This window comes from Accipiter gentilis, chromosome 3, assembly GCF_929443795.1.
Source record: "Accipiter gentilis chromosome 3, bAccGen1.1, whole genome shotgun sequence".
Lineage (NCBI taxonomy): Eukaryota > Metazoa > Chordata > Aves > Accipitriformes > Accipitridae > Astur > Astur gentilis.
In genome coordinates, this window is record NC_064882.1 from 45,661,063 (window position 1) to 45,683,730 (window position 22,668).

Here is a 22,668-nt window from a genome sequence, read left to right on the forward strand (position 1 = left end):
TTCCTCTAGCAATGGTTTATAAAACTCCTGCTCAAGACCCTGGCACAGATCCAGATGTCACTGTAAGCAAGAGAGAGGGGTTTATCTGCCCCTTTCACCAGAGGACCACAGATTCGGTGGTTCTTGGCACTGTCTGAACCTATCTCCAAACCCTGGGAGGTCACCTCTAGTCTCTGGGATGCTGGAACAGGAGGTGTCACCCTGACATGCTCAGCATGCTACGCTTAAGATCGAAGCAAGGGTCTTACCAGAACTGGCTGCCTACAGGCAGGCCAAGGAGGAGGAAGAGGCAAGGAAGCCGAATTTCTGGCAGACGCTCCTCAATATGCAGGCAAGGGTTCTCCAAGAAATCCAAACGCAGCTCCACAGCAAGGGAAACTGTCCAACTCCCATGGACAGAGTTTGCTTGGAATTGTATATGGCAAAAGTTCTACAAACAGCCTTTTCTAAAAGCACCTGTCTTCTTAAATAGGAAAACCAAGGTGCATGAACTGCTGCAAGCCTCCCCAGAAAAGCAGAGGAGGGCTGTTTGGATTCTTCTTTGCGGCCTCCACTCCCTCAGCAGGTAAGTTAGGTGATTTAATTCTCCAGCCAACTTCTGTGGGAAAACTTTCCTTGTTCCACAGAGGCTTCAAAAGCCAAGATGCATCCCCCTCATCTTACAAACACACATGGCAACCTCATAAGTTGAGTGTGAAGTGGCAAACAATTTTATTATACAGTTAGTAAAAGGCTTTTTTTCTTTTTTTAAAAGATGTGCAGGGACACAGTTCCCTCCCGCAGGTTCACCTGCTGATTATGCTTTTAAAGTGCTACATTACAACTGTGAAAATACCGGCACTTCACAGCAGAAAACTGAATGTATGCTTTTATTGAGTCTGAAGTGGTGATAAACCAGCTGTTTCATAAGAGCAGTCTGATGTGAAAAGGCAAAGCGTACAAGCCATCGCTAAAAAGGAGTGGGAAAATACGTGAAGAATTTTGCAGGCAGGTAAAGCAACAGAGAAGAAGGCCTTGGTACGGATGCTGGTGGTTTGGGATCTCAAAGACATCCTCTGAATCACACAGAAAGCGCATGGAGAAGGCACGCACCCCCTCTCATTAATGAATTTGGGGATGGATTCTGCAGTGTGGTTATGCAGGCTCAAGTACTCTGCTTTACAATACGTATTCTGCTTTATTTTGGCGCAATATTCAGTAGTAAACATGAGCCTTTTAACAAGGTGAAAGGATTTGGGGACATTTCCTTACCCACTGCAAATAAAGAGCAATTCTTAGTGCTCAGAACTGCAGCTTTCACAGGGAGGTGACAGGTCTCTACAAAGCCCTCACTGACAAAATTACGAAAGCTGAGGAAAAAACCCATCTTACTGGGGACTGCTAATTCCCGGGTTCTCTTCCCTGCCTGTGGGAGATTTTGGACAAGTCACCACGTTATCTTCAAATGGGGTCAGCAGAAGTCAAGTGTATTTAAAAGCACTGTCCCTTCCTCTGACAGATAAAGCGCTGGGCACTGAGCAAGCAATGAACACCTCAAGTTCACCTAGAGAGCAGCCTTGTCAGATCAAAACCAACACCTCACTATTGCACATATTTATTGTCCTTATCGTTTAAGGGAGGCACTTCTTGTATTTTGGGGCAAAGGGAAAGTGTTAGGAGCTGTTTGCCCTGTTGCAGGGCTGACGGATCCTTCCCAGTGCAGGCCAAGCTCTGGGCACGATGGCTACACTTTGCAGCCAGGCACTAGGGCACTCATCTCCCTCCTGCTCCCCTGCCAGCAGGAAGGTCGTGTTTCGGGAAGCTGTGCCAAACGGCAGGAATCCAGGAGGAATAAGTTACTGCCCACAGTAAAGCAGGGAAGAAGCAACAGCCTGGATTAAGAGTGCAGCCCGGCCACCAGCACCAGGCTGCTGCAACGGTTTAAAGCCCACAGCATCCTTGTGGGCTTGCCGGATTCAAACCATGCCAGCCCATGGCACGAACCTTCTGCTGTGCAAATCCACCAGCAGATCGCCAAATGTTTTGTCCAGTCCTGCCTCCCACCACAGCTCCCCTGTTGCCCCCCAACAAATCACGGGAGGGTGGGAACCCCTGAAAGTCTGCACTGGCATCTTTAGAGCTTAAAGAAAACAGAATCCTCTAGCTGCAATAACTGTTTAACTACAAAAAAGTAGTTTTGTTACTTTTGTACCCCTGTGCTTTTGGGAGGGAGTAGATGAGATGGCGAACAACCTGCAGCCGCAGCAACAGAAGTGGGCAGCACAGTTGGTGATCACTGAACTCCACCTTGAGCTAGAAATGCGTGCCAACAGCAACTGAGCGGGGCTGCTTCTGCTCCCAAAAGCTGCCCTGGGCAGGGGGAAGCTGGGGATATTTATTTGGGTTTGAGGATTTTATCTTAGAAATCTTGCAGCCCAATCCCCTTGCATTCCGAGCTGATCCCTGGGGATAGCAGGGAAATTACGGACTGCAATTTTAAATGGTACCTTCAAGATAACCCAGAGCATCTCAACCACCACATATGGCCTCCCTGCAGCGTGCAAAGTCAATCCTATTTGTGTGCCACCCTGGACACAAGTTTCCTATATTCCTATTCCATAAGCACCAGGTATCAGGAAAAGCGAGAACTACATCCACTCTCCTAGCCAGGCTCTAAAAATTCAGCCTAAACATCAAAGACGCTCAACAATCCTGTGTGGGACCAAGTCCACTTAATGCTAGCATTGTGTGAAATGTTCCTCTTAAAGCATAATCCCACTTTCCCTGGCTGGAGGGGGGTGAAATGAGGTTGATCCTTGAGAAAGCTGGTTAGATGCGGCTCTTTCCTGACCCTCAGCTTCATCTCCAGGGTGTCAGTGCTGCATGAAGTGACCCCAGAGCCCATCCCTGACCCTCAGGAGCAAGGGAGGATGCTGCAAAGCAAAGCACCGAAGCAGGACAACAGCTTCTGGGAGAGGGGACAGCTTGCACACGGTCTGGCCTGGCACGTTCTCATCACAGGAGTCTCTCTTGTCACGAATGAGCAGAAGGCAGCGTGACTTACTGCACTGGGGTCCTGCCTGTGCACCAGCACTGGCGGAAAGGAGCAGCAGAGATGAGCAAGGGTCCCAGCAGCAGAGCCAGGGACACCAAGTAAGGCAAATTCAACATGAGGCACGTGGTGAAGGCTGCTGCACAGACCCTCTGGTATGTTTTGAAGCCAAGATAAGGAGCCTTTACAGGATGTCTGCAAAATCTGTCCTCACTGCACTGTCCAGAGGGACTGGGGTGGGGGTCACCTTTTGGACCACCAGGACATGTTTCCCTGGGGCCTCCTGGGACCAAACAAGGAAGATGTGGACGATTGCCAAGAGGACTTTCTTTTTTGACTCAAGGGATCACTCCCTGAACGAGACCTTCTCTATGGGTGTAAAAGGAGAAAGCTACAGACAAGATGGCTGGGAAACGGAGGGGGAACAGACCCAAACCCAACAGCATCACGCAACCAAGGCCTCTTCCAGCAAAACCTTCCAGAAAGGGATTTAATAACACCCCTACTGTGCCCCCCCCACTGCTCTTCAGGCTTCAAATGCCTTGGCCAAATTCCTGCTAGGAAGAGGAATCGCCCAGGCTGAGTGATGGTCATGGCATCCCATCCACTCCAGCGCTATTTCTGCAATCGAGCGTACACCAGAAACGCCACAGCTGAAATCACAGCGATGCCCACAGCTGGAACGATGTATAGCAGGGATGGTCCATTGCTGTCCCCTGGGGGGACTTTGGCCTGAGGCGAGCTGGTTGCAGTGTCATGGCCCCTGCTCAAGTCAAAAACTTGAGAATTTCCAAGGGGACCGGCTCCATCTTGGAGGTCTTTGTCTGCCCCGAGCTGGGCACAGGGGTAATGGTCCATGCGGACCTCGTGGGTGCCCAGGGAGGTGCTGTCCCAGCTCGGAGGCGGACAGGAGTCTCTGCTTGCTCCAGCTGCCTCCTCTCCCCCAGGGTCTTCATGAGCCACTGGAGCAGGGCATCCCAAGGAGACTCTGGAGAGCACTTCTCCTGAACTTGAGCTATCTGTGCTCACCATGAGTGGGTCACTGCTGAAGGTGAGCCTATTGGATGCCCCGGAATAGGGGCCACTAGGCCCCTGAGAGCCCTGGCATCTGCCGGCCACCTCTGGGCTCTTCTCAGCCTTGGAGAGGAGGATGCCTGGCTTGCTGAGCTCCACATCACTCTCCACGTTGCTGCAAGATTCCCAGATGTTCGTGGCAGAGCTCACCCTGGATGCTGTCCTCTCAGATGTGCCTTCAAAGCCTCCCGCAACAGTTGGGAGAGGGTCCACTGAGGTCGGGAGCACCTTTGGGAGACAACGAGAGGGGCTGGGTGCTACGGAGAGCACCCATTTGGCCTGATCTCGGGCAACCATGTCACACGATAAGCCCACTTCTGCGCTAACCACCACATCTCCAGCCACTAACAGCAAGGCTGGATCACAGGTAACTCCCAGGGCTGGGAGAGGGAGTGGGGCAGGGAGGTATTGGGGCTCCAGGGAGCCTTTGGGATTCGGGGGGAATACGGGAAGAAAGGAGGGGGAGACAAACACTGAGGAGAAGGATGGAAACAGGCACCTGGAAGCTAGGAGACTGACTAGCAAGTCAAGGAGAGGAAATAAGGAGTCAAAGCCCAAAAAACCTTGGTTCCCTTCTCCCATGCTCCAAAATATAGCATCTGGCTGGGGACACGAACATAGTGGGGAAAAAAGTCCTGAATAAACTCGCCACCAGCTCAAAAAATCTTACACTGGAGCACAAAATCTCCCAACCAGGGGGAGTTCGCAAGGACCTGAATGAAATGCAAATGGCAATGGGAAAGGTCACCTACTTTCTCCTTCGTCAGCATGGAGGGGGTGCTGCTGGCCGCCTCCCCAGTGGGCAGTTTCCTCTCCTGTACAGGAGGCTTCAGGGAGGTGTCCCAGGATGGGACAGCATCTCTGGATGCAGGGGTAGTGATTGCAGTAGTTCTTTCCATCTGAGTGTCTGCCAGGGAGAAAACAAAATGTATTGCATTAATCAGGAGACCTAAAAGGTGAGTTTTGCTCTTCCCCAAGGATGCTGCAACAGGATACTCCCACTTCCATGGCAGGTTGTGTGCCCGCCTTTACAGGTTTTCATCTTTTTCCTCACAAATCCGTGTTAATTTGCACAGCAGCGGCGACTGCAGCCTGGAGCAAGTCCAGGACACGGGCAAGTGACCCGAGCCACAGCACAGCCCACAGCTGAGGAGGTCGGACAAGGAGAGGACCCAGCACCACTACGTGCTGCCCGTGTGGCCCTGGCTCTGCCGTGGCACATGAGCTCTCCTGGCAGGTAAACCAGACAGCACCAGCCAACCCAGCAACCCCAATCTGTTCCTCCTTTCAAGAGCAGGGTGACCCCAGGCTGCTGAAATGGGGATGCAGAGGCATTTAACTGGGTCATTTTACTTCGGAAATGAAGCAAGTGCCTCTGCCAAGTCCTGGTCAGGACGTTGTGTCAAAATACAGCGAGCAACAACTACTGGAGGGAAAACCAGGGGAAAACAAGCAGCCAGGCTGGATTTCTGCACAACCCAAGCTCGCTCCCTGCCTGGAGGAGGTCACTGTGGCCCAGGAGATGGGTGAGGACAGCAGAGAGCTGTTCTCTACACGCCTATGAGTGCTCATGGGTCACAAAGGCAGACGCAACCTTGGGCTGTCCTGCACCAACAGCCACAGCTACCACCGTTCTTTGGGAGGGTCCCCATGGCCTCCTGGCAGGGCTGTATCCCATGCCTGCACCTTCCCTGCCATTCTTCATCCTCACCATCAAGCAGGACAGGCGTCCAGCGGCACCGTCAACCCTGTTCCCCGTTGGCACAGCGGCTACACAGAATTGCCAGGAAGGAAACCTACCTCCATCTCCTCTATCCTCTCGCAGCTTCCCAACCTGCTTCTGCTCTGCATCGAACTGCTGCTGTATGAGGAGGGGGCTGCGCACATCCACAAAGCTGCCCGGGGGCTCGCTGTGCTCGGAGCCAGGCACAACCTGGTTTTTTGGTAGTGAATCTGGGGGCTGTAGCCCCACACTGCGAGCAGTCTCCTCCAGCCTTGGGGGTGACTCAGTGGAGACATAGAAGTCCTCTTCGGGCTCGTTCCTGGGCTGCTCAGGGCTGCGAGCAGAGCCTGTATCCCTCGGCAGAAGAGACCTGCCCAGACCCAAGCCCGGCGCGCCGCGGTGCAGGTGGTTGGAGTTCCCAAAACACCCGTTGTCCACACACACTGGGTGCTGCTGGCGGCTCAGCCAGTCCCGGCCCCGCTCAGGGGGGGCAGTCGATGGCACAGCCACGCTGCCTGCCCTGGGGGTCCCTACTGCCACCGGCGTGACCTCGATGGGGTGCGGGAAATGCCCCTCTCCACTGTGCCCATCACTCGCTCCATCACAGACTATGCTCCCAAGAGAAGGCGGCTGGAGACTCTCTTGCTCCAGGTTTTTGGGGAGCTGAAAAGAAATGACCTGTGTTAAATTGCTGTGCCAGGATGACAAGGTCTGGGACCACCGGGGTGCCCCAAACCCTTACCCAGTGACCTGGCGATGAGGGGGTCTCTTCTCAGCACCCACCACACAGCCTGCAGGTTTGCACGGGGTCAGGGGCTGTGGAGGAGAGCCTGGACTAACAGACTGGACCCTGCACTCCCATCCATGGAGGGGAAGCAGGAGAGAGGAGCAGTTACAGGGCCGTACATAGGCCATCAGATGCCAGACACGGCAAGCATGCAGCAGAGCTCAGCAGTCAGACGCTGCTTGGGGTGTCCATGAATGAGCCTGGCCCTAGCATGGGCTCCCCCCACCCCACAGCACCAACACTCCAGTCCAAAAGGGACCTTTGTGTCCCCATCTGATGCGTGCCCCGCTCACCGATTCCTGCACCGGGGCCCTGGCATCCAGGTCCGTGCTCGTGGTGGTGGCAGCACTGGGCAGGAGACGCGGACGGCTGCCAGCGGGCAGGTCGTGGTGTGGCTGCTCAGTCAACAAGGCACCTGGAGCAGGGTTCGGCCCTGGGGATGGCGTCTGGGCACTGATGGAAGAGACACTGGGACGGGGATCGCTGGCCACAGGAGGAAAGAAGGCAGCGGCAGGAGCTGGGGAACCTGGAGGAGCCAAGGCAGTTCATGAGGAGGGACGCTGGGGGAAAAGCCGAGGAGGCAAAGGATGAGCACAGGGCCGAGGCAGCCCCTCACATGCTCCTGCTCTGTCCCTACATTGGCCAAGCCCACAGCACCCCTTCATTTATCTTTCCATCTCCCCTCCAGGTGAGAAAGCTAGCCCACTGCCAACCCACGCACCTTTGAATGAGGAACCCGCCTTCTTCAGGCACATCACCGGGATGAGGGACATCTCTGGGGACACCCCAAGGACACCCCCAGACCCCCTGGGAAGCCAGGGCAGGGAGAGAGGCCAGCTGCTTGGTGGACACCAGGAGACATGGTTCGGGTCCCCATCTCCACCAGACCCCGGGGCAGCACCCAGAGATGACGGGGCTACATACGGGCTTGCCAGCTGTCATATACGTGCTGCAGCTCGTCAGCCAGGTGCCCCGCGTTGTTCTGGCGCAGCGCATCGATGAGATCTGGCACCCAGCCCTGCCGGCACTTCAGGTGCTGGTAAAACTTATAGACGGTCGCCTGGCTCCCCCGCATTTCCTCCCGGGTGTGAAGTTCATCCTAAATAAAACACATGGCATCTAAGAGAGGGTCTAGCTTAGAGGTAAGGCAGCTGTACATTGCCTGAGCTCTATGCTGGGGAAGGAGCCCAGCAGGACTTGGGAAAGCAGGGAATTACTCTGTCAGCATCCGTCAGGCAGCTCAGGGAATCGGCCAGCGATGCCACACGGATGTTCCTGAAATTCTTGAGGTTTTTCAAAATGTAGTCGTACACTTTGTCTTCGGCAAAACCCATCCTGGCTCAGCCCCTGCTGAGAAAGAGAGAGAGACTGAACGTGAGTGGAGCGCTGCTGGTAACGCTTGGCTTTTCTATAGGATCCTGGGCTTCTCCATAGGGGCCTGGGATATTCTATAGGAGGCTGGGCTTCTCCATAGGGGCCTAGGCTATTCTATAGAGGCCTGGGCTTCTCCATGGGAGCCAGGCCCCTCAGCACTTATGCTCAACCTCGCCGCAGCAATCGGTGCAGGGGGGGAAATCCTGGGTGGAAAACAAGCAAAGAAAAACCACTCAGGTTCAAGTTCAGCTTTCGGCCTTGCTTTCACAAGCCTAATTCCCGTCTGCCGTTGCCCGGCCCGTGTTTATTCCCGTCCGCTTTCCGGCCGGGTGGATCCTAGCCCCGGGGTTTTTTTCGCCGCAGCGCAGGGTCACGCCGGGCGAAGGAGGCCGAGGCTGGGAGCCTGTTTTAGGCCCTGGGAGACGCGGCTCCTCGCCGATGGAAAAGGATAGCGGAGGGAAAGGGAAGAAAAAGCTCCTTCCCACGGGATAGCGGCGGCCCGGGAGGGGCAGGCTGCGGTGGGACCCTGCCAGGCCTCTCCACCGGGACCCCCCCCCGCCACCACCGCCGCCGCCGCCGTTCGGCCTCCCCGCTCCCAGGGAAGCTCTGGGAGCACTTTGTGCCCGCAGTTAAAGTTGACAGAACCCCCCTGGAGGTCTCTGCTCGGCGGGGCCCGGTCCCCAAACCGCCCTACCTCGGGCCCGGTCTCTAAACCGCCCTACCTTACGCCCGCCACCTCCGCCGCGCACTGCGGGGGCGCCTCTGAGCCCGCCCACCCCCGTCCGTGTCCGCCGCTGATTGGGCGCCTCGCACGCCCGTCGCGGTGATGAGGCCCTGTGAGGAGATGGAGGAAGGCACCGCCCACCTTCTCCTCCCCGCGGCCTCATCCCCGCTTTCACCCCACGGTGGCGGGACGGAACGGAACGAGAACGGACCAAGGGGAACGGGACAAGGCGCCGGCAGGTGGCAGCAGCGGAACGGGAACGTTTCCCTCCCCCCCCCCCCACCCCCGTCCGCCCCAGGCGAGCCGGCGGAGGGATCCCGCTGTGGCCGCCCCGCCCCGGCCCGGCCCTGTCAGCGGAGCCCGCCCTGCGCGCGAGCCGCACCATGGCGGCAACGGCGGCGGCGGCGGCGGCAGGAGCGGGCGGGCGGCTGCGGGGGCACCGCTGAGGGCCGGCAGCCCCGCGGCTGGGGCGCTGAGGGACGGCGGTGCCTCCCCCCCCTTCCCCTTCCCCTTCCCTTTCCCTTCTTTTCCCACTTTCCCCCCCACCCCCCCTCCACCCACCCCCTTCTTCCCCCCTTTCCCCCGACCCCCTCCACCCCCCCTTACCCCGCGCCCTCTCCCGGCGCGGCGTCCATGGTCGCGGCCGGTCGCCGGCGTCGTCGTCGTACCGGAGCCTTCGGGCGGCGGCGAGAGACAGCGAAGGAGAAGGAGCGGGCCCGGCGCCGCAGGTGAGCGACCGCCCGCCCCGGGGGGGGGCGACGGGGACGGGCCCGGGGTTGTTATGGCGACGCGGGGGGGGGGGGGGGGCACCGGGCGGGGCCTCTGCGGGCGGTACCCACGCGTGTCCGCGGCCTCTGCGTGGGGCCCGGCGCGGGCGGCAGTGTGGACCCGCCTTGCTCGCCTCCCCCGCCCCACGTGAGTTTTATTATGCTTTTTGAAGAAGAAGGGAGAATAAAAAGTGCATCGTGGATCGGGCATGTGAACTTCCACACGTGGGTCTGCAGCGGCCCGTGCTCCCCTCCTTTCCTTGCGGTCCCGGGGGGGCCCAGCTGGGGACCCCTCGCTCCGGCACCCGGCGGAGAGGGCACGTCGCCGGGCCGCAGTCAGGCACCCCACTCCCGAGACTGCCAGCCATCTCCTCCCCGCCACGGCTCGCCTCTCCCTGCCGCAGGATCGCCGAGCTCCGTGGACGCGGGCACGCAGGACCCTGCCGTGAGTGAGCAACCCACCGGCCGCACTCGGCCCGACCCACGGCCTCCTTGGCAGCTCTTGGCCCGTGCCGGGGACGTAAGGCTTCTTTTTGGGGTGGTTGGGGGTACGCCAGCCTCGTTAAGCTGATGGCCTGGCTGCCGCCCTGCGCCGTCCCTCGGGGAGACGCTCCAAGACGGAGCGTTGGAGGGGACGCCCATCCTCACCATGAGGTCCGAGGGCCGTGTCCCCTCCTCGCTGGTGTCTCCGCGCATCCCAAATGGGAACGTACGGGCTGCCGTGCTCCGGGCTCTCCCATGCTAGGGTAGATGCGTTCTCCCTCCTCGGCCAGCGCTTGCTTATTTCTGATCTTGGATGTCATCAGGGGTGGAAAATGTGACAGGAAGGAAGGGAGGCTTTTTTTCCTCCTGCTAAATATGGACTGACATTAAAATCCAAATACTGTCGTGAAAGGAATCCCAGACCCTGTTTGTTGGAGGAGGGAAAAACGATGTTTTCTGGCTTTTCGGCTGTGAGGTTCCAGCTGGGAAGTTTCGCAAGGAGCGGCGCGGTCCTTGCCGAGAGCCTCAGGAATTTACTTTGCTTGTTCGCAGGACGCTCTCCGCAGCCTATTACGCTAAAAAAATTAGTCATCCCTTCTCTGCCTGTCCGTGGCTGGGGGAGCTTTCTGTGAGCATGCAGGATGCTTTGAAAATATTTAGCGATTCTTCCTGTCCTATACAAGGACTTCTAGAAATGAAAGGGATGTGGGCAAATAGAGCTGCAGCCCCAACAGGAGTTTTTCGTCTTTCTTTATTTTAATTCCTGTTGCTGCAGCAGCTGGTGGCAGGGAAGGAGGTGCACGGGGTGGCTGCAGCTGATGCAGGGAGCTGCCGGGTTTGCAAGGAGGATTTATGTCTCTCTCCATCAAGAATCAGATGCAAACTCATGCCGTTATTCCCATGGTGAGGTTGGGGAAACCGGCTTGATGATGAGGAATTAGGACCCCAGGGATGGTCGCAGCACAGCCAGCTCCCCCAACGACTTCTGCTGTGGCCAAGGTGAAGAGCCAGGATGTTTTGGGGGGGCAGGGGAGGGGCACGGACCACAGCTTCGCTGGGACCTGGGGATGCTGTGTGAGGCAGATGGGGTGTCTGTGCTGGGGTCAAAATGGGCGCTGCCCTGTTCCCCCTCCACGTGTTCCTCTCCATCCCTGTTGGAGAGCTTTTTGGGGAGGTGTCTGTGGGAAGCTCCAGGGCTTTTGCCTGATCTTTATAAAAACAGTTTTCTAAAGCAGTGGGGGGATACTGGGAGGTGCTGAAAATAGATGTTTCCCATTTCCAGGGGCATTGCTGTCCTGGCATTTGTGCGGCTGTATTGTTTTCAAGCTAATGGGATACATAGCTCCGCTTTTCTGAAATGTCACTCTCAAATAACTGATGCTTTGTGCAGATCCGTGATATTGGTCCCAGTCCAACATCAACATCCTTGTGGAAGAGTAGTCTGAATTCCCTCTCTCCCCGTCTCCTCCCACCGACGACCTACATCTGTTCTCCTCCAACCCTCTCTGTTTGCAGCAGAACGGCAGATCCCGTTCTGGTGGCAAGGGCGCAGGTTGTGTGACCTCTGCCATGCTCAGCCCGCAGGTCTGCTGTAACCGCTTTGGGTAGGGCAGTGCTGAGCCATGGTTGCGCGGTCAGGGTCTGTCTGATGCGTTGAAATGCCAGGGAGTGTGGGGTGGGTTATTTCAGGTAGAACAGAGCACCTGTAGGGTTAGGAGTAGTACAGCAGATACACAGGCTGTTGGCTGGTACTTTATTCTTGGTGTTATATGAGAAGGAGGTCAGCCCTCACAGCTGCTTTCTGGTCTCATTCACAAATCGTGTTTTCCTCTTGAAATAAAACAAATCCCCGGGCTTTCCTGTCGCGGTGGAAATCATTTGAATGTGACCAGGTCCATAAGCATCTCCAAAGCCTGCGGACAGGAAGAAACACTAGAGCGAAGAGGTAGGAAATGTCCGCATTTATAGCAGTGGGCTGATTCATCTCCCTGCTCTTAACTCTTTCCCTCCTGCTTTTGGTGAGACCCAGCTATTTTACTTCCAGGCTTGGAGGCCAAGGAGAATATCACCAGCTCTCCTCTAGCGGGATTGCAACACGCTGCTGGGTTTTGTACATTGTGTTTACGTGGTTTGGGGTGGAAAAGGAATGGGTTGTTGGGGGTGTGCGGTTATCTGAATCGGATAACCAGAACATCGGCAGTCACATTAGGGAGGATTAATATTTAATATATGGGGTATGAACCATTGTGCTTAATCACTATCTGAAGGGCTTAGGAAGAGATTTACTGATAAGCAAGTGATTCCCGAACTGTCCAGAATGATTTCTTGCATCTTCCTCAGGAGCAGCTGGTCCTGGATATTGCTAGACGCTGGCCTGATCCTGTTCTTCCTGAAGTCTCTAGCTTTTGTAAGTGGGTAGAGTGGCTTCTATCACAAGTGCTTTTTTCCCATTAAACTCACAAAAAAATGCTGGAAAGCCTTTTTCTCTGATACAACTCACATGACTGTACTGTAAGCCGTAGTACCTGGCAGTGCTTGAAACTCATGTGTGTAGCCAAAGCTCGTGGAAAACATGTCTTGGCCTTGGCAGACACTGTCACTGTCGTGTACATCTGCCCAGCCACGAGTCCAGAGCTGGCTTCTTCCTACTTTACTCTGGCTAATGTTTTCAGAAGACCTTGAATTTCATCTGTGTCTCTAGCATGGCTCTGGAAACCCTTGTGACAGCGGTGCTGCTTCCCATGTCTGCCCCACGTTGACCCATGTGGGATTTGGGGTTTTTTTCAGATAAGATGTTTTGTAGTACAGCAAGGTGGGGGCCACCCCTCCGGGTTGGGTGCCACTGTGTTTGTGCGGGGAGGAGGTGATGGCAGGGAACACATCAGGGCACGCAAAAAATCCATCTCCACCACCGTGTGTCCTGTGGGACTAAGTCTAACCGCACACTGTACAACTGCAGTTGGTGGGGCTGTGTGTGTCCTGCAGGTTGGTGTTGAGCCAGTTTGAGGTTGGGAAGTGGAGAACGTGTGACTCTGGTGGGACTACGGGGACTCGTCTAAACTTGAGGGTTGTGTCTCCGTCGTGGGAAACCTCTCTTTAGGCTGCAGGAGGGTGCGTGCCTGTCCCCCCCTTCCCTCCCTGCCCCAAGTGAAAACTCGCCTAACTGAAAGCATCAGCCATAGCCGTTAAACCCGCTTTTGCTGTGGTTACACATATGGTACTGCTGTGTTTATGGTGGCTGCCGTTTTGACGGTGGAAGTCGAAACAACTGAGTGTGGGTTGGGTTTTGGCGTGTTGGTCATGTAGGAAATCCTGGTGGCTACTGTAACAGCCGTGGTGGTTAGAAATTTTAAAAAAAATGGAGTGGGTATTGCTTTTTCCCCAAAACTTGTGTGGGAGAATGCCCCTTCTATTCCATGTGCAAACAGATAGCTTGCTTAGGCAGCGAGTCCTCTTTATTCCAGAATAATTTGTTGTCCTAATTCTTTCCTGTTGAAGCAACTCCATTTTGCATGGAATAATTAGTACTAATTTGGACCTGGGATGGAAAACAAGAGTTCTCTGAATTCAGAAGAGTAGACAAGAGCATAACCTCTGCCTCTCCTGCGTGAGTCAGGTCATGCCATGCCATCCCTCCTCTAACGCAAAATTAAAACCTGTACCTGAGACCAAACATCGCAGATTGGTAGGAGGGGGCAAGAGATGTAGGTGTCACCAGTTTTAAGCCTGCTGCTGCTGCAGGGAGCTGAGGACATCCGTGGTGAAGGGGAACGGACCACCACCTCCTTCCTTTTTGGCTAACACAAAGAAACAAAAATGTTCCCACCATGCTGATGGGGAAAGCTGCTTCTGAGCCAGGCTGGCGTGTCGGTATATTCCTGGCTCCCCGGCCAAGTACTTGAGTCCTTTTTATTGCTGTAACAAGGACTTCCACATCCTGCCCCACAGTCTAACTCAAGCCACAGCTATTTTCTGGTCCTTCCGGGAAGACATCCCTGTTCTCCCTTCCTTTGCGTAGCGAAGGAAAGCCAGCCAAATTCCTTCCCTCCCCCAAATCACTGCATGTTTGAAGAAGGGGAGGTGCAGGCATCCTTCCTGGCTTCCCCGGCATTTACCTGGGAAGCATGAGATGAACTACAGTGCGAAGGTACTGCAGGCAGGATTGCCCCTGCCCGTCCTGTAGCCACCTTCCTTGGCACTGGTAGGTTCATTGGTTCTGCTGGTGGGGCTGGTGAGCAACGAGGCCGTGTCCTCGTTTTCCAGAGTGCTGCGTGAACGTCTTTTCAGGCTGAGCCCTGGAGGCAGTGGAAATGGGGGATGTCTAGCCTGGAAATCCCAGCTGGCAGGAGACCGTGAGTGAGATGGGCTTCCCAGTGTCTGGATGCTCAACTGCTAGAAACCTTGGCTGATGGATGGATGCTACCTGCCTGCAGGGTTGGACGGGGAGTTCTAAGACCTGTATTCATAACTTGGGGGTCCAAAACGCTATTTGACACTCCAAGCTAGATCGATAAAAGCATGTTAGAGGCTGATTGCAGAGGTGCTGCGGCAGCATACCAGTCTTAAAAACAGAGTTTGGCGTGTTCAAGCTTGTTGGTTTTATGTATCTGAGTTAAGTAATAGGTGACAGGAAACCTTGATTCAGGTATGAGCAGTGAATCAATCAACACTGGATTGCTCTGTGGTTGAACCAGCCCCCCTTGGGATGACTGCCTTCCCATATCATGCCTGATATTTCGAAATAATCTCTCCGAGTTATGATTGTTCTGATGATCTAAAACCCAGGGGTTTAGCTCACTTTGGTCTCCACCCCTTCAACAGTGACCTTGCTCTGGGGCTGCAGAGAGCAGCAGACATTTCTGGTTTAACTGCTGAAGGCAGGATGTCTCCCTGGGTCTGTGCTCAGGTATTCTCCTCCAAGGAGTCAGGGACCTTCTGACGAGAAGGCAACTTGTAGAGGGTTTCCCCAGAACTGATACCCAACCATCCTGGCTTGTGCATCTAGTGTGTCATCTTCTGTGTCTATTATTTGTAGTGTATGGTCTGGTGTGCTCACGCAGGCTCATCTTTAAGTTTGGTTGACCCGGTGGTAAGAAGAGCAGTGATCAGAGATGATATGAATGGGATGAACTAGGCAGCTCTGGGGCTTTTCTGGAGCATTGCTGCCCTTGGGAGTGCTCATAATAGCTGCAACTAAGTGGTTCAGCCATAGTGGTGAACTTGCAAACTGAGAAACAGATCCTCCTTTAATCCCTGGGACTGTGTGGGGTCCATCCCTTGCTTGCGTTTTTAGAGTTAGTATCTCAATTCATACTCTGGGGATTTCAAACACTTCATTCACAAACTGCGGCTGGCTAAGGGCTGATATTACTAATTTGTGTTAGTAAATTACGTCATGGTAGATGTCAGAGAGCGTTCCGCAGCCAGGAAATCTGTTTCTGGCCTCAACGTGCATTGCAACCAGCTTGAAGTCCTGCTTGCTTGCTTGTTGGGCTTCTCTTACTTCACCCTTTGAAATAGCAGGTTTGGCCTTGTGGGCTTTCAGGTGAGCACTGAAGTGATAACCAATGATGTGACCTCAAGAGAGGTCTTAACAAATCTGGGGAGGGTTTTCTGTTTACTCATCTTTCTTTAAACAAAAAAGGAAAGGGAGGACCTGCATTGACCTGGAGGTCAGTCCACTTAATGTAGAAAGACACCGGCCATAGCCATGCTTTCTCCATCTGCGAAAGACTCTGCTATATGCTGTGCAGCCCCAGCCCCTGACAAGGGGCAGGAGAAAAAACGGAGATGGAGGAAGAAGCAACCCACCTATACAGTGAAATAGGTTAGTGGAAGAAAAGCCAGGAAGGCAACTCGGGTCTGGCTGCTGGTGGCAAGGTGGCCTGAGAGACGGAGCTAAACCTGGGGGGCAGAAGGGACAGATATTACAGTCATGGTGCCATTAGAGGTTTCTAGAAGGCAGAAACCCTCAAGTAAGTAAATCTTGCTGAGTAAGAAGAGAAATATGAAGAACAGGGTTTGTGTTTTTTTTTAATTAAAAAAAAAAAAAAAGAAAAGAAAAAGAATTTTAGTGGTTTATAAAGATTCCAGCAGCGCTCTGGGAAAGGGCAGCCTCTTGTTCCAGGCACCGCACGCACAGCACGGGGATATTCTGGCTCTCAACCTGAAGGTTTTGAGGTACCATAAATTTTTCTCGTGATAGCGTCTGGCAGGACAGCATGCAAAACTTTCCTGCTGCTTTACAGTTTGAATAATGTTTTTATCATGCCAGCAGATAAGCATCTCCCTTTTGTTCCAGAAGTGAATCTCTTATGGATATGTTTGAGAAGCCTGAAAATAAATATATTCACATGTGTTTTCCAGTGTTGCTTAACACGTGGTGTATCTCAGAGCCTCTGGATTTCACTCTCTTGCAACCTGGCCACTCTTGAGCATGAAAGCTCAGAAGGGTAACTTCAGGCCCGCTCTCAGCTGTACATGTACATATTTAGTTAGTCTCTGACTGGAAGTACAGACTTAGTCTTCCCTTGTTTCTCTGCATTGCTAGATCAGAAGGGTAGCGCATTTGTCTGCGGCAGCCCAAATGCTGCAGCTTCACGTCCGTCTCCTAGAAGACCCTAATGGTAGGGCTAAATGATGAATTAGAGATGAACGGAGATGAGTTAGAAATTAATAATAAATTGGAAAGCATGGATAATCCTCAAGATTTTCTCTTGAGGAGACTTTAAACCTATTTGACTACAGACAGAGAGATGTTTTTAATCCCAGTCGCCATGTACAATTTGCATTCTCATTGTGGTGGCAGGGTGGGAATGCCAGGCAGGATCTTTGGTTGACTCGATGGCAACAGTTTGTTTTCAGATACTTGGCTAACTGGAAGACTGGTTCTTCTTCACTCGGTCCTTCAAAATCTTTCTACTGGGCAGTGGCTTCCAACAGCTTAATTTGTAGATCCCTAATTTTTTCCATCATTTTAACTATTTGAGAAATTCAGTGTATGCATATTGCTGTGTAACGGGTGGATTTGAATTTCAGTCCACTGCTGGGCTCTGAAGGTCTGCACGGGTTGGCGAGCTCATCTAGAGCAGGCTACAGACATTTCCTGTGGGGCTGTGGGGGAATCTCTTACATAGCGCTGCCTTTTAGAAAAAAATATTCTGCCAATTCATCTATTATCTTTTCTATACCTGGCTTGATCTGCAGTGGTTGTGTATGAGGTTTGGGTTTTTTTCACTCCAGTAGGTACCTGGAGGTGAAATCTGTGTCCCAGCTATTAGTCTGCGGTGCAGCAGCAGTGCCTGGTCTGGGGCTGTACTTCAGCTCTCGTTGTGCTGAGCAGGCAGGTCTGGTCCCCCAGAATCCAACATCCAAACAAATAAAATGCATAAAAGAGGTACTGTTACAAAGGGAAACTGAGGCACAGTCTAGCTGACATACAAAGGCAGCTTTGTAAGGGTTAAGATGAATCTCTCCTCTTCTGGGAGGTGAGTAACTTAAAAGGCATGATCATCCTTTCTTATATTTTAAAACATGATTGAAGGAGGCGTGGGATGGGCAGCTTGCAGCCTTGTCTGACTATGCAACCCAGTCTCTAAGGGCATCTCCTCTTGCTTGTCTCCTCTGGCGTTAGAGGAAGAGTGGCTCTCCTGTCCCCTCCTCGGCCGAGGCTCCAGAGAGGCTGACAAACCCGGTGGCCGTGTAAGTGTTTTCCCCCTTGGGTGCGTGTTAAGATGGCTTGGAGGGTTGCCAAAGTGTCTCCATCCCTCTTGGTTGCTATTGAGAGGGTCCCTGCAGGAGGTCATGTCCCTCAGGGCTGCAGGGTAATTCTTAGTGATACAGGTGTAAAAACGGTGCTGCAGGTGTGTGTTCACAAAGGTGGCGAATCTCTTGATCCACCCAAGAGAGGTTGTGTAGACATCTGAGTATCCGACATTGCTTCTCGTGTCCGTGCCTTATCCCCTACATGACAGAGGATTTACTCTTTGCTTTCCTTGAAATTTGTTAAACTGATTTCAGTGCCTGTGCAGAGGTAGTTGTCTTTTTTCCAGGATACAGCATATTCTGTAGGGGGGTGTTTTGAGTTTATGTAACTTCCCATATGTTGCCCTCTTCGTGTAGAAACTTGAAGGTAAATTGTGAAATGCAGGGAGCTGCTTTAGAAGCATATACCCTCAGCTGGATCTCAGCCTGCTCGTGGCAAGAAAAGAGGAACCCAGGGAGCCCTCTGTCCTTATTTTTTCTCTCGTACAGCTGAGTGAGCAGTGTGGGATGGAGCATCTGATGCTGCCCCGTTGCCCAACGCTGTGATGCTCCTCCAGGAAGAGGGCATAGTGAGCTGTCAGCAGGCTCGAGAGCAGGCATGTGCTGTTAGGAAGGGTGGTGGTTTCTCTGTGGAGGTGCTGCAGCCCCAGCATCATTCCCTGCAAGCCCTCTCCCCCTTTCCAAAGCCACTGCATTCCCTACAGTGCATCTCTGCCTAGCAGAGAGGTTGACGTTTTCAGTGGACCCTTAAGTCAGTGTTAGTTGAACCAGTTAGATGGACCTCATCTTGCCAGGTGCTGCTTGGTCTCTGTTCCTGTGTAGATCGAGGGGGTCTAAGGATGCTTGGCATCTTGAAGGAGAGAGTCCTTTGGCTCCTGTGGGACACAAGCCCAGCAGCTGGTAGGAGATTCATGGCTCTTGTTCTCTGCAAACTGGAAAGAAGCCGTTCAACCATCCACCCAGCTCATTTCTGCTCATCATTTTTGAAAATGGTTCAGTTGCAAGTGGAAGAGCAATTGCAGGTGCGATGCTGCTAGAGTTTGCAGCCTGCCTCTACTGAATAATTACACAGCACTTAATGAGTGTACCTGAAAACATCCATTTCCATTCCCTCTCCAACCTCCCTGGAGCAAAGCCAAGAAGCTCAGCCCCCAAACAACCCCCCTTTTGAACTTTAAGGTTGAGAAACTGAATTTTTCCTCTGAAAACTGTGCTTATTTGACTGGTGGATGGGGAACAGGGAAGTCTGTGCACACGTGCATGGGAGAGGTGGAAAGTACTGCAGGAAAAATGTGCTTCATAGATGAGCCACGCAGGTCTGATGATAGCTAGGTGGAAACTTCAGCCAGGGCTCCTGAGCAGCAAAGCCATCTCAGCGGTGATGGGAAAGCTAAGCTTCTCAGCATCCAAGCCCAGGAATCAACCTATTCAATGTTGGGATTTTTTTGTTTGGTGGTTGGTTTTTTTTAAGGTACTGCAAGATCATGACTGTTTTTAGGAAGCCAAGAACTTTGCAGTTGCTCAGTACTGGCTCAGCTGCTTTATTATGGATTATTTGGAATGAATTTATTTTTTGCAGAGTGGTTTTTGACTTGCCGACATGGGATCTTTGGAGATTAGTGTGTTTGGCTGCTGTGGAAAGATGTGGCGGCCGAACAACAGTTGCAAGCCTCTCCTAGCTGCTGCGGGAGGAGGAGGGCTGGCTGCTCTCCCTGTGAGGTGGTGCCTGGCTTGATGATTGTTAAAGGTGACTGATCCCTGGACATGCTAGCAGCCTTTGGACTGAAAGAGCAAACCTGTAGTTTAATCAGTTTAAGCTGGCATTGCTCCCCAAAACGAGTTCCTGCCTGTGATCTGGTGCACGTGGGTACGGAGCAGGGAGGTCTCACCTGCTGACAATTTGGCTCAGTTTGGGGAGAACCTTTAAGACTGTGTTTTACAGCATTTAAGGATTCCTCCTCTAATGGGACTCATGGTGCGGCTCCTCATGCAGCTGTTAGCACAGGAAGAGCATTGTGGTGTGCGTAGAGGGATTTAATTTTGGGCCACTCAGTGCCCCACGGGCCAAGAAACGCGATGCAGATGTAAGGGAATTTGGGTTCCTGGAGCCCTGTCTGCTGAGATGCCACCCACTTGTGCAGAGAAGGTATTGTTGGCCAGCTGAGATGGTCTCTTTATATTTGGTGTTGGATTTTTCTCCCTCTGATACTTCATTAAGGTAATGTAGTTTCAGAAATGCAAGTAATTAACTACTGAAGGACACGGGTGGTAGCACAGCAGCCAGCTTGCATGGGGACATGGACATTTTTCCCCAGTTTGCAGTCCAACGCGGAAAGGTCGTCTCAGGATACCTCAGCCACGCTAGTCGTGGCTGTGACCGGTCCCATCCTACGGCCAACACTTTCCGTGTCACTTCAGCTGTTTCCAGCCCCCCAGACAGTTGTGGCAGCTTGTGCGGTGTCCCCACTCTGACGCAGGAGTGCGGGCAGGCTCCCAGCCCTGCCAGAAACCCTGCCAGCAGCAGATCCCAAGCCTGGGGGAAGGAAGGCGGCTGCTGCTTCCACCTTTTTTTTCCATTTTGCCTGTTACAGTAATAGTTACAGATCTTTTAAAGCTTTGCTTGAGCTTTGTCTTCACTAACAGGACTGGCCTGTTGGTGCAGGGCATTTGCAGGAGGATTATTTTGCTGTTTAGGTGACAAATTGCAGCTCAGCTCCTTTGGGGTGCTTTGACTTGACTCTTGATGAGGTTAGCCTCTCAAGCGAGTGCCTGGCATCCAGCGCTGAATCCTCCATGTCCCTCCTGCAGTTTGAGACTGGGATAGGGAAGCATAAAAGGTTTTAAAAAAAAAAAAGAAAAAAAAAGTCTCTTTTCAATTCTGATCTCCCCACAGCCGGAGACGTTCCTGCCTCTCTCCCTGCGCCAGCATCTCCAATGGTGAGATCTGCAATGTACGAAGCCTTCAGTACAGGGAGATGGGCTTCAGTCTGTGGCAGTGTAAGAGGGTTTTTCTCCTGTCCTTTGATCCAAAGGACTAGCAGCGTTTTGCCCCTGGGGTCCAAGTCGTGCTGATGGCGTGCCAGGCTCGGTGGGTTTCTACCATGAGAAGCAGGTTGCAGGACTGTTTTATGCGAGGTGAAGGATGTGTTTCCCCCAAGACCTTATTAGAGCGGTGTTGTCGGCAGCCCCTTCCCAACAGCCAAAGGCCTGCCCTGCTCCCCACCCTGGCCCTTTGGGAGAAGGGTGCCAGAGGGTTGAGGATGGGAGCAGATGGCGAGCTGCACTCATGGGTTTGCTTTCACCTGTGATTCTTCATCATGCATTTCTCTGTGGCATGATGAGGAATCAGGGAATAATTTTTTTTTTAACGATGGAAGTGCCAAACTTGGCCATAGGGTTGAAGCCTTGTTTCAAGGGCCGAGCAGATGCACCATGAGCAGCAGGGACATAGACTTCCCTTCTGGTGCCCTCCAAAGGTGCTGTAGCCTCTGGTCTGGGGGGAATTCAAGTTCAGCCACTCAGTTCATTCAGTTTGGTGGGGCTTTTAGAGACTTTTGGAGAGTTAATTCTGGATCAAGCTTTGGGAAACAGTGTGGCCTCTGACAGCTGCTGTGGCACAAACCCAACATTTGGGCTTGGGCTACTAACTTCCACCTTTGGGCCAGCTCTCGGATAACAGTGGCTTTTGTCAAAGATATGAAGGTATTTGTGTCCCTCTTGAATGAGGCTCTTCCAGTGACCCTGTTGTAGCTCTTCAATGTTCTTCAGCCAGTTCTCAAGCATGTCTGACTACCCCAGTTTATCTGTGGTCACCTGATGTGCGGTTACAAATGACCCCATCAAACTGTAGTGTTGGATGTTACGTTGGAATCAATTTTTCTCATTGCTGATGGTTTTGCTTCATATATTTTTGGAAGCTGGGACCTAATTTTACTTTGAAGCAGTCAAAACATTGAATAAAATGCTCCAAAGCTTTCAAAGTATTTGAACTGTGTTCTCCCTTCAGACATTGTCAAAGTCTCTTCCATCCTGGATCTGACCCCGAATACTGGCTCTGAGCTGTGCCTGGGTTGCATATGCACTTGGATCTACCTCTGGGGACAAGGGAGAGGCCTGGGGAACATTGGGAAGCAATAGTATGGGGGAAAGAACTGAATATGTATGCGGTGCTTAAATCTGTTCTTGCTAATAAAAGCCACTTGAATTCATTTCTGAGCGCAAGTTTGGTCCATCCTATTCTGGAGCTATATTCATGGCTTGCTTTTTTGGGGTTGTCTCCTCCTTCCCCCCTGCACCCCAGTTGCTAAACCCTCCCGTCTCCACCATGCCCTGGCATACAGCCTCATGGTATCTTGAACTCCAGGACTGCAGATGTGCCAGCTGGAGACATTGAGCTTGTACAGGTATAAATTTTGGAAGCAACAAACCCCAATGATTTCAGAAACTTTCTACTTCAGAAAAACCTGCTTGTTTCTGCTGCATTTTCTCTTTGCTCAGAGCCCAGCGGTGTTGAACAGGCACTTCGGAAGCTTGGCTTATTTCAGTCTTTCTGTAGCATTTGGCTTTTTGCAGGATAGCTCCCAGGCTTTGCTGCAGTTCTCCTCACAATCGTACTTGCATGCTTGCTCCTCTGATCAGCCCAGGCTGGAGCAGTCCAATGTGCGTGTGGTTGCGGTGCTGTGGAAGCAGACCCCCGTGCAGGTGGTGGCAGGAGTTCCACCTCACCCTCTGCCCTGCCCGCAGCAAGCAGGCAAGGGCTACTGAGACCAGTGGTGCTGGGTCACGCCAAAGTCTCGCTGCACATCCATCCTGCAGTACAGGAGTGAGACACTGAGAAACCGTTTTCATCCGTTTTTGTCTCCCTGCTGTGAGTGGTTCTTGGATCCTGCCCCTCCGTCTCCACGGCCAAGAGCTGAAAGATGATCTTGGAATAAGGTGCTT

At 52.9% G+C, this 22,668-nt stretch overlaps 2 protein-coding genes across 9 annotated transcripts in view; one reads left to right on the top strand and one right to left on the bottom strand.

The window, feature by feature from the left end:
• Window positions 1-687: 687 nt before the first annotated feature.
• MAVS (mitochondrial antiviral signaling protein) lies at window positions 688-9,402 on the bottom strand. Of its 5 annotated transcripts, none has more exons than XM_049791505.1 (7): window positions 9,320-9,402; window positions 7,833-7,962; window positions 7,540-7,714; window positions 6,909-7,141; window positions 5,906-6,491; window positions 4,858-5,012; window positions 688-4,333 (listed from the first exon to the last, which is right to left on the bottom strand). In XM_049791505.1, the coding sequence occupies exons 2-7, from the start codon at window positions 7,947-7,949 to the stop codon at window positions 3,647-3,649; spliced, it is 1,953 nt and encodes a 650-aa protein (XP_049647462.1). In that variant the 5' UTR covers window positions 7,950-7,962; window positions 9,320-9,402; the 3' UTR covers window positions 688-3,646. The 5 variants fall into 5 exon arrangements, with proteins under 5 accessions (XP_049647462.1, XP_049647472.1, XP_049647483.1 ...); XM_049791515.1 differs by having other exon boundaries at window positions 7,833-7,965; window positions 9,320-9,401; XM_049791526.1 differs by lacking the exon at window positions 9,320-9,402 and adding an exon at window positions 8,712-8,762 and having other exon boundaries at window positions 7,833-7,965.
• The window catches only part of PTPRA (protein tyrosine phosphatase receptor type A), a 129,569-nt gene continuing 116,213 nt past the window's right edge, over window positions 9,313-22,668 (top strand). For all 4 annotated transcript variants that reach the window (XM_049791431.1, XM_049791412.1, XM_049791442.1 and 1 more), the window contains exon 1: window positions 9,313-9,441. The gene's annotated coding sequence lies outside the window, so the exon portion shown is untranslated. The remainder of the gene's footprint in view (window positions 9,442-22,668) is intronic.

Coding starts and splice junctions, on each gene's coding strand:
- MAVS (XM_049791505.1), bottom strand. CDS start 7,949: ATGGGTTTTGCCGAAGACAAAGTGTACGACTACATTTTGAAAAACCTC. Junction 6,492..6,908: donor GGGCCCCGGTGCAGGAATCG/GTGAGCGGGGCA, acceptor ATTTCTTTTCAG/CTCCCCAAAAACCTGGAGCA. Junction 4,334..4,857: donor CCATGCTGACGAAGGAGAAA/GTAGGTGACCTT, acceptor TGTCTCCCAAAG/GTGCTCCCGACCTCAGTGGA.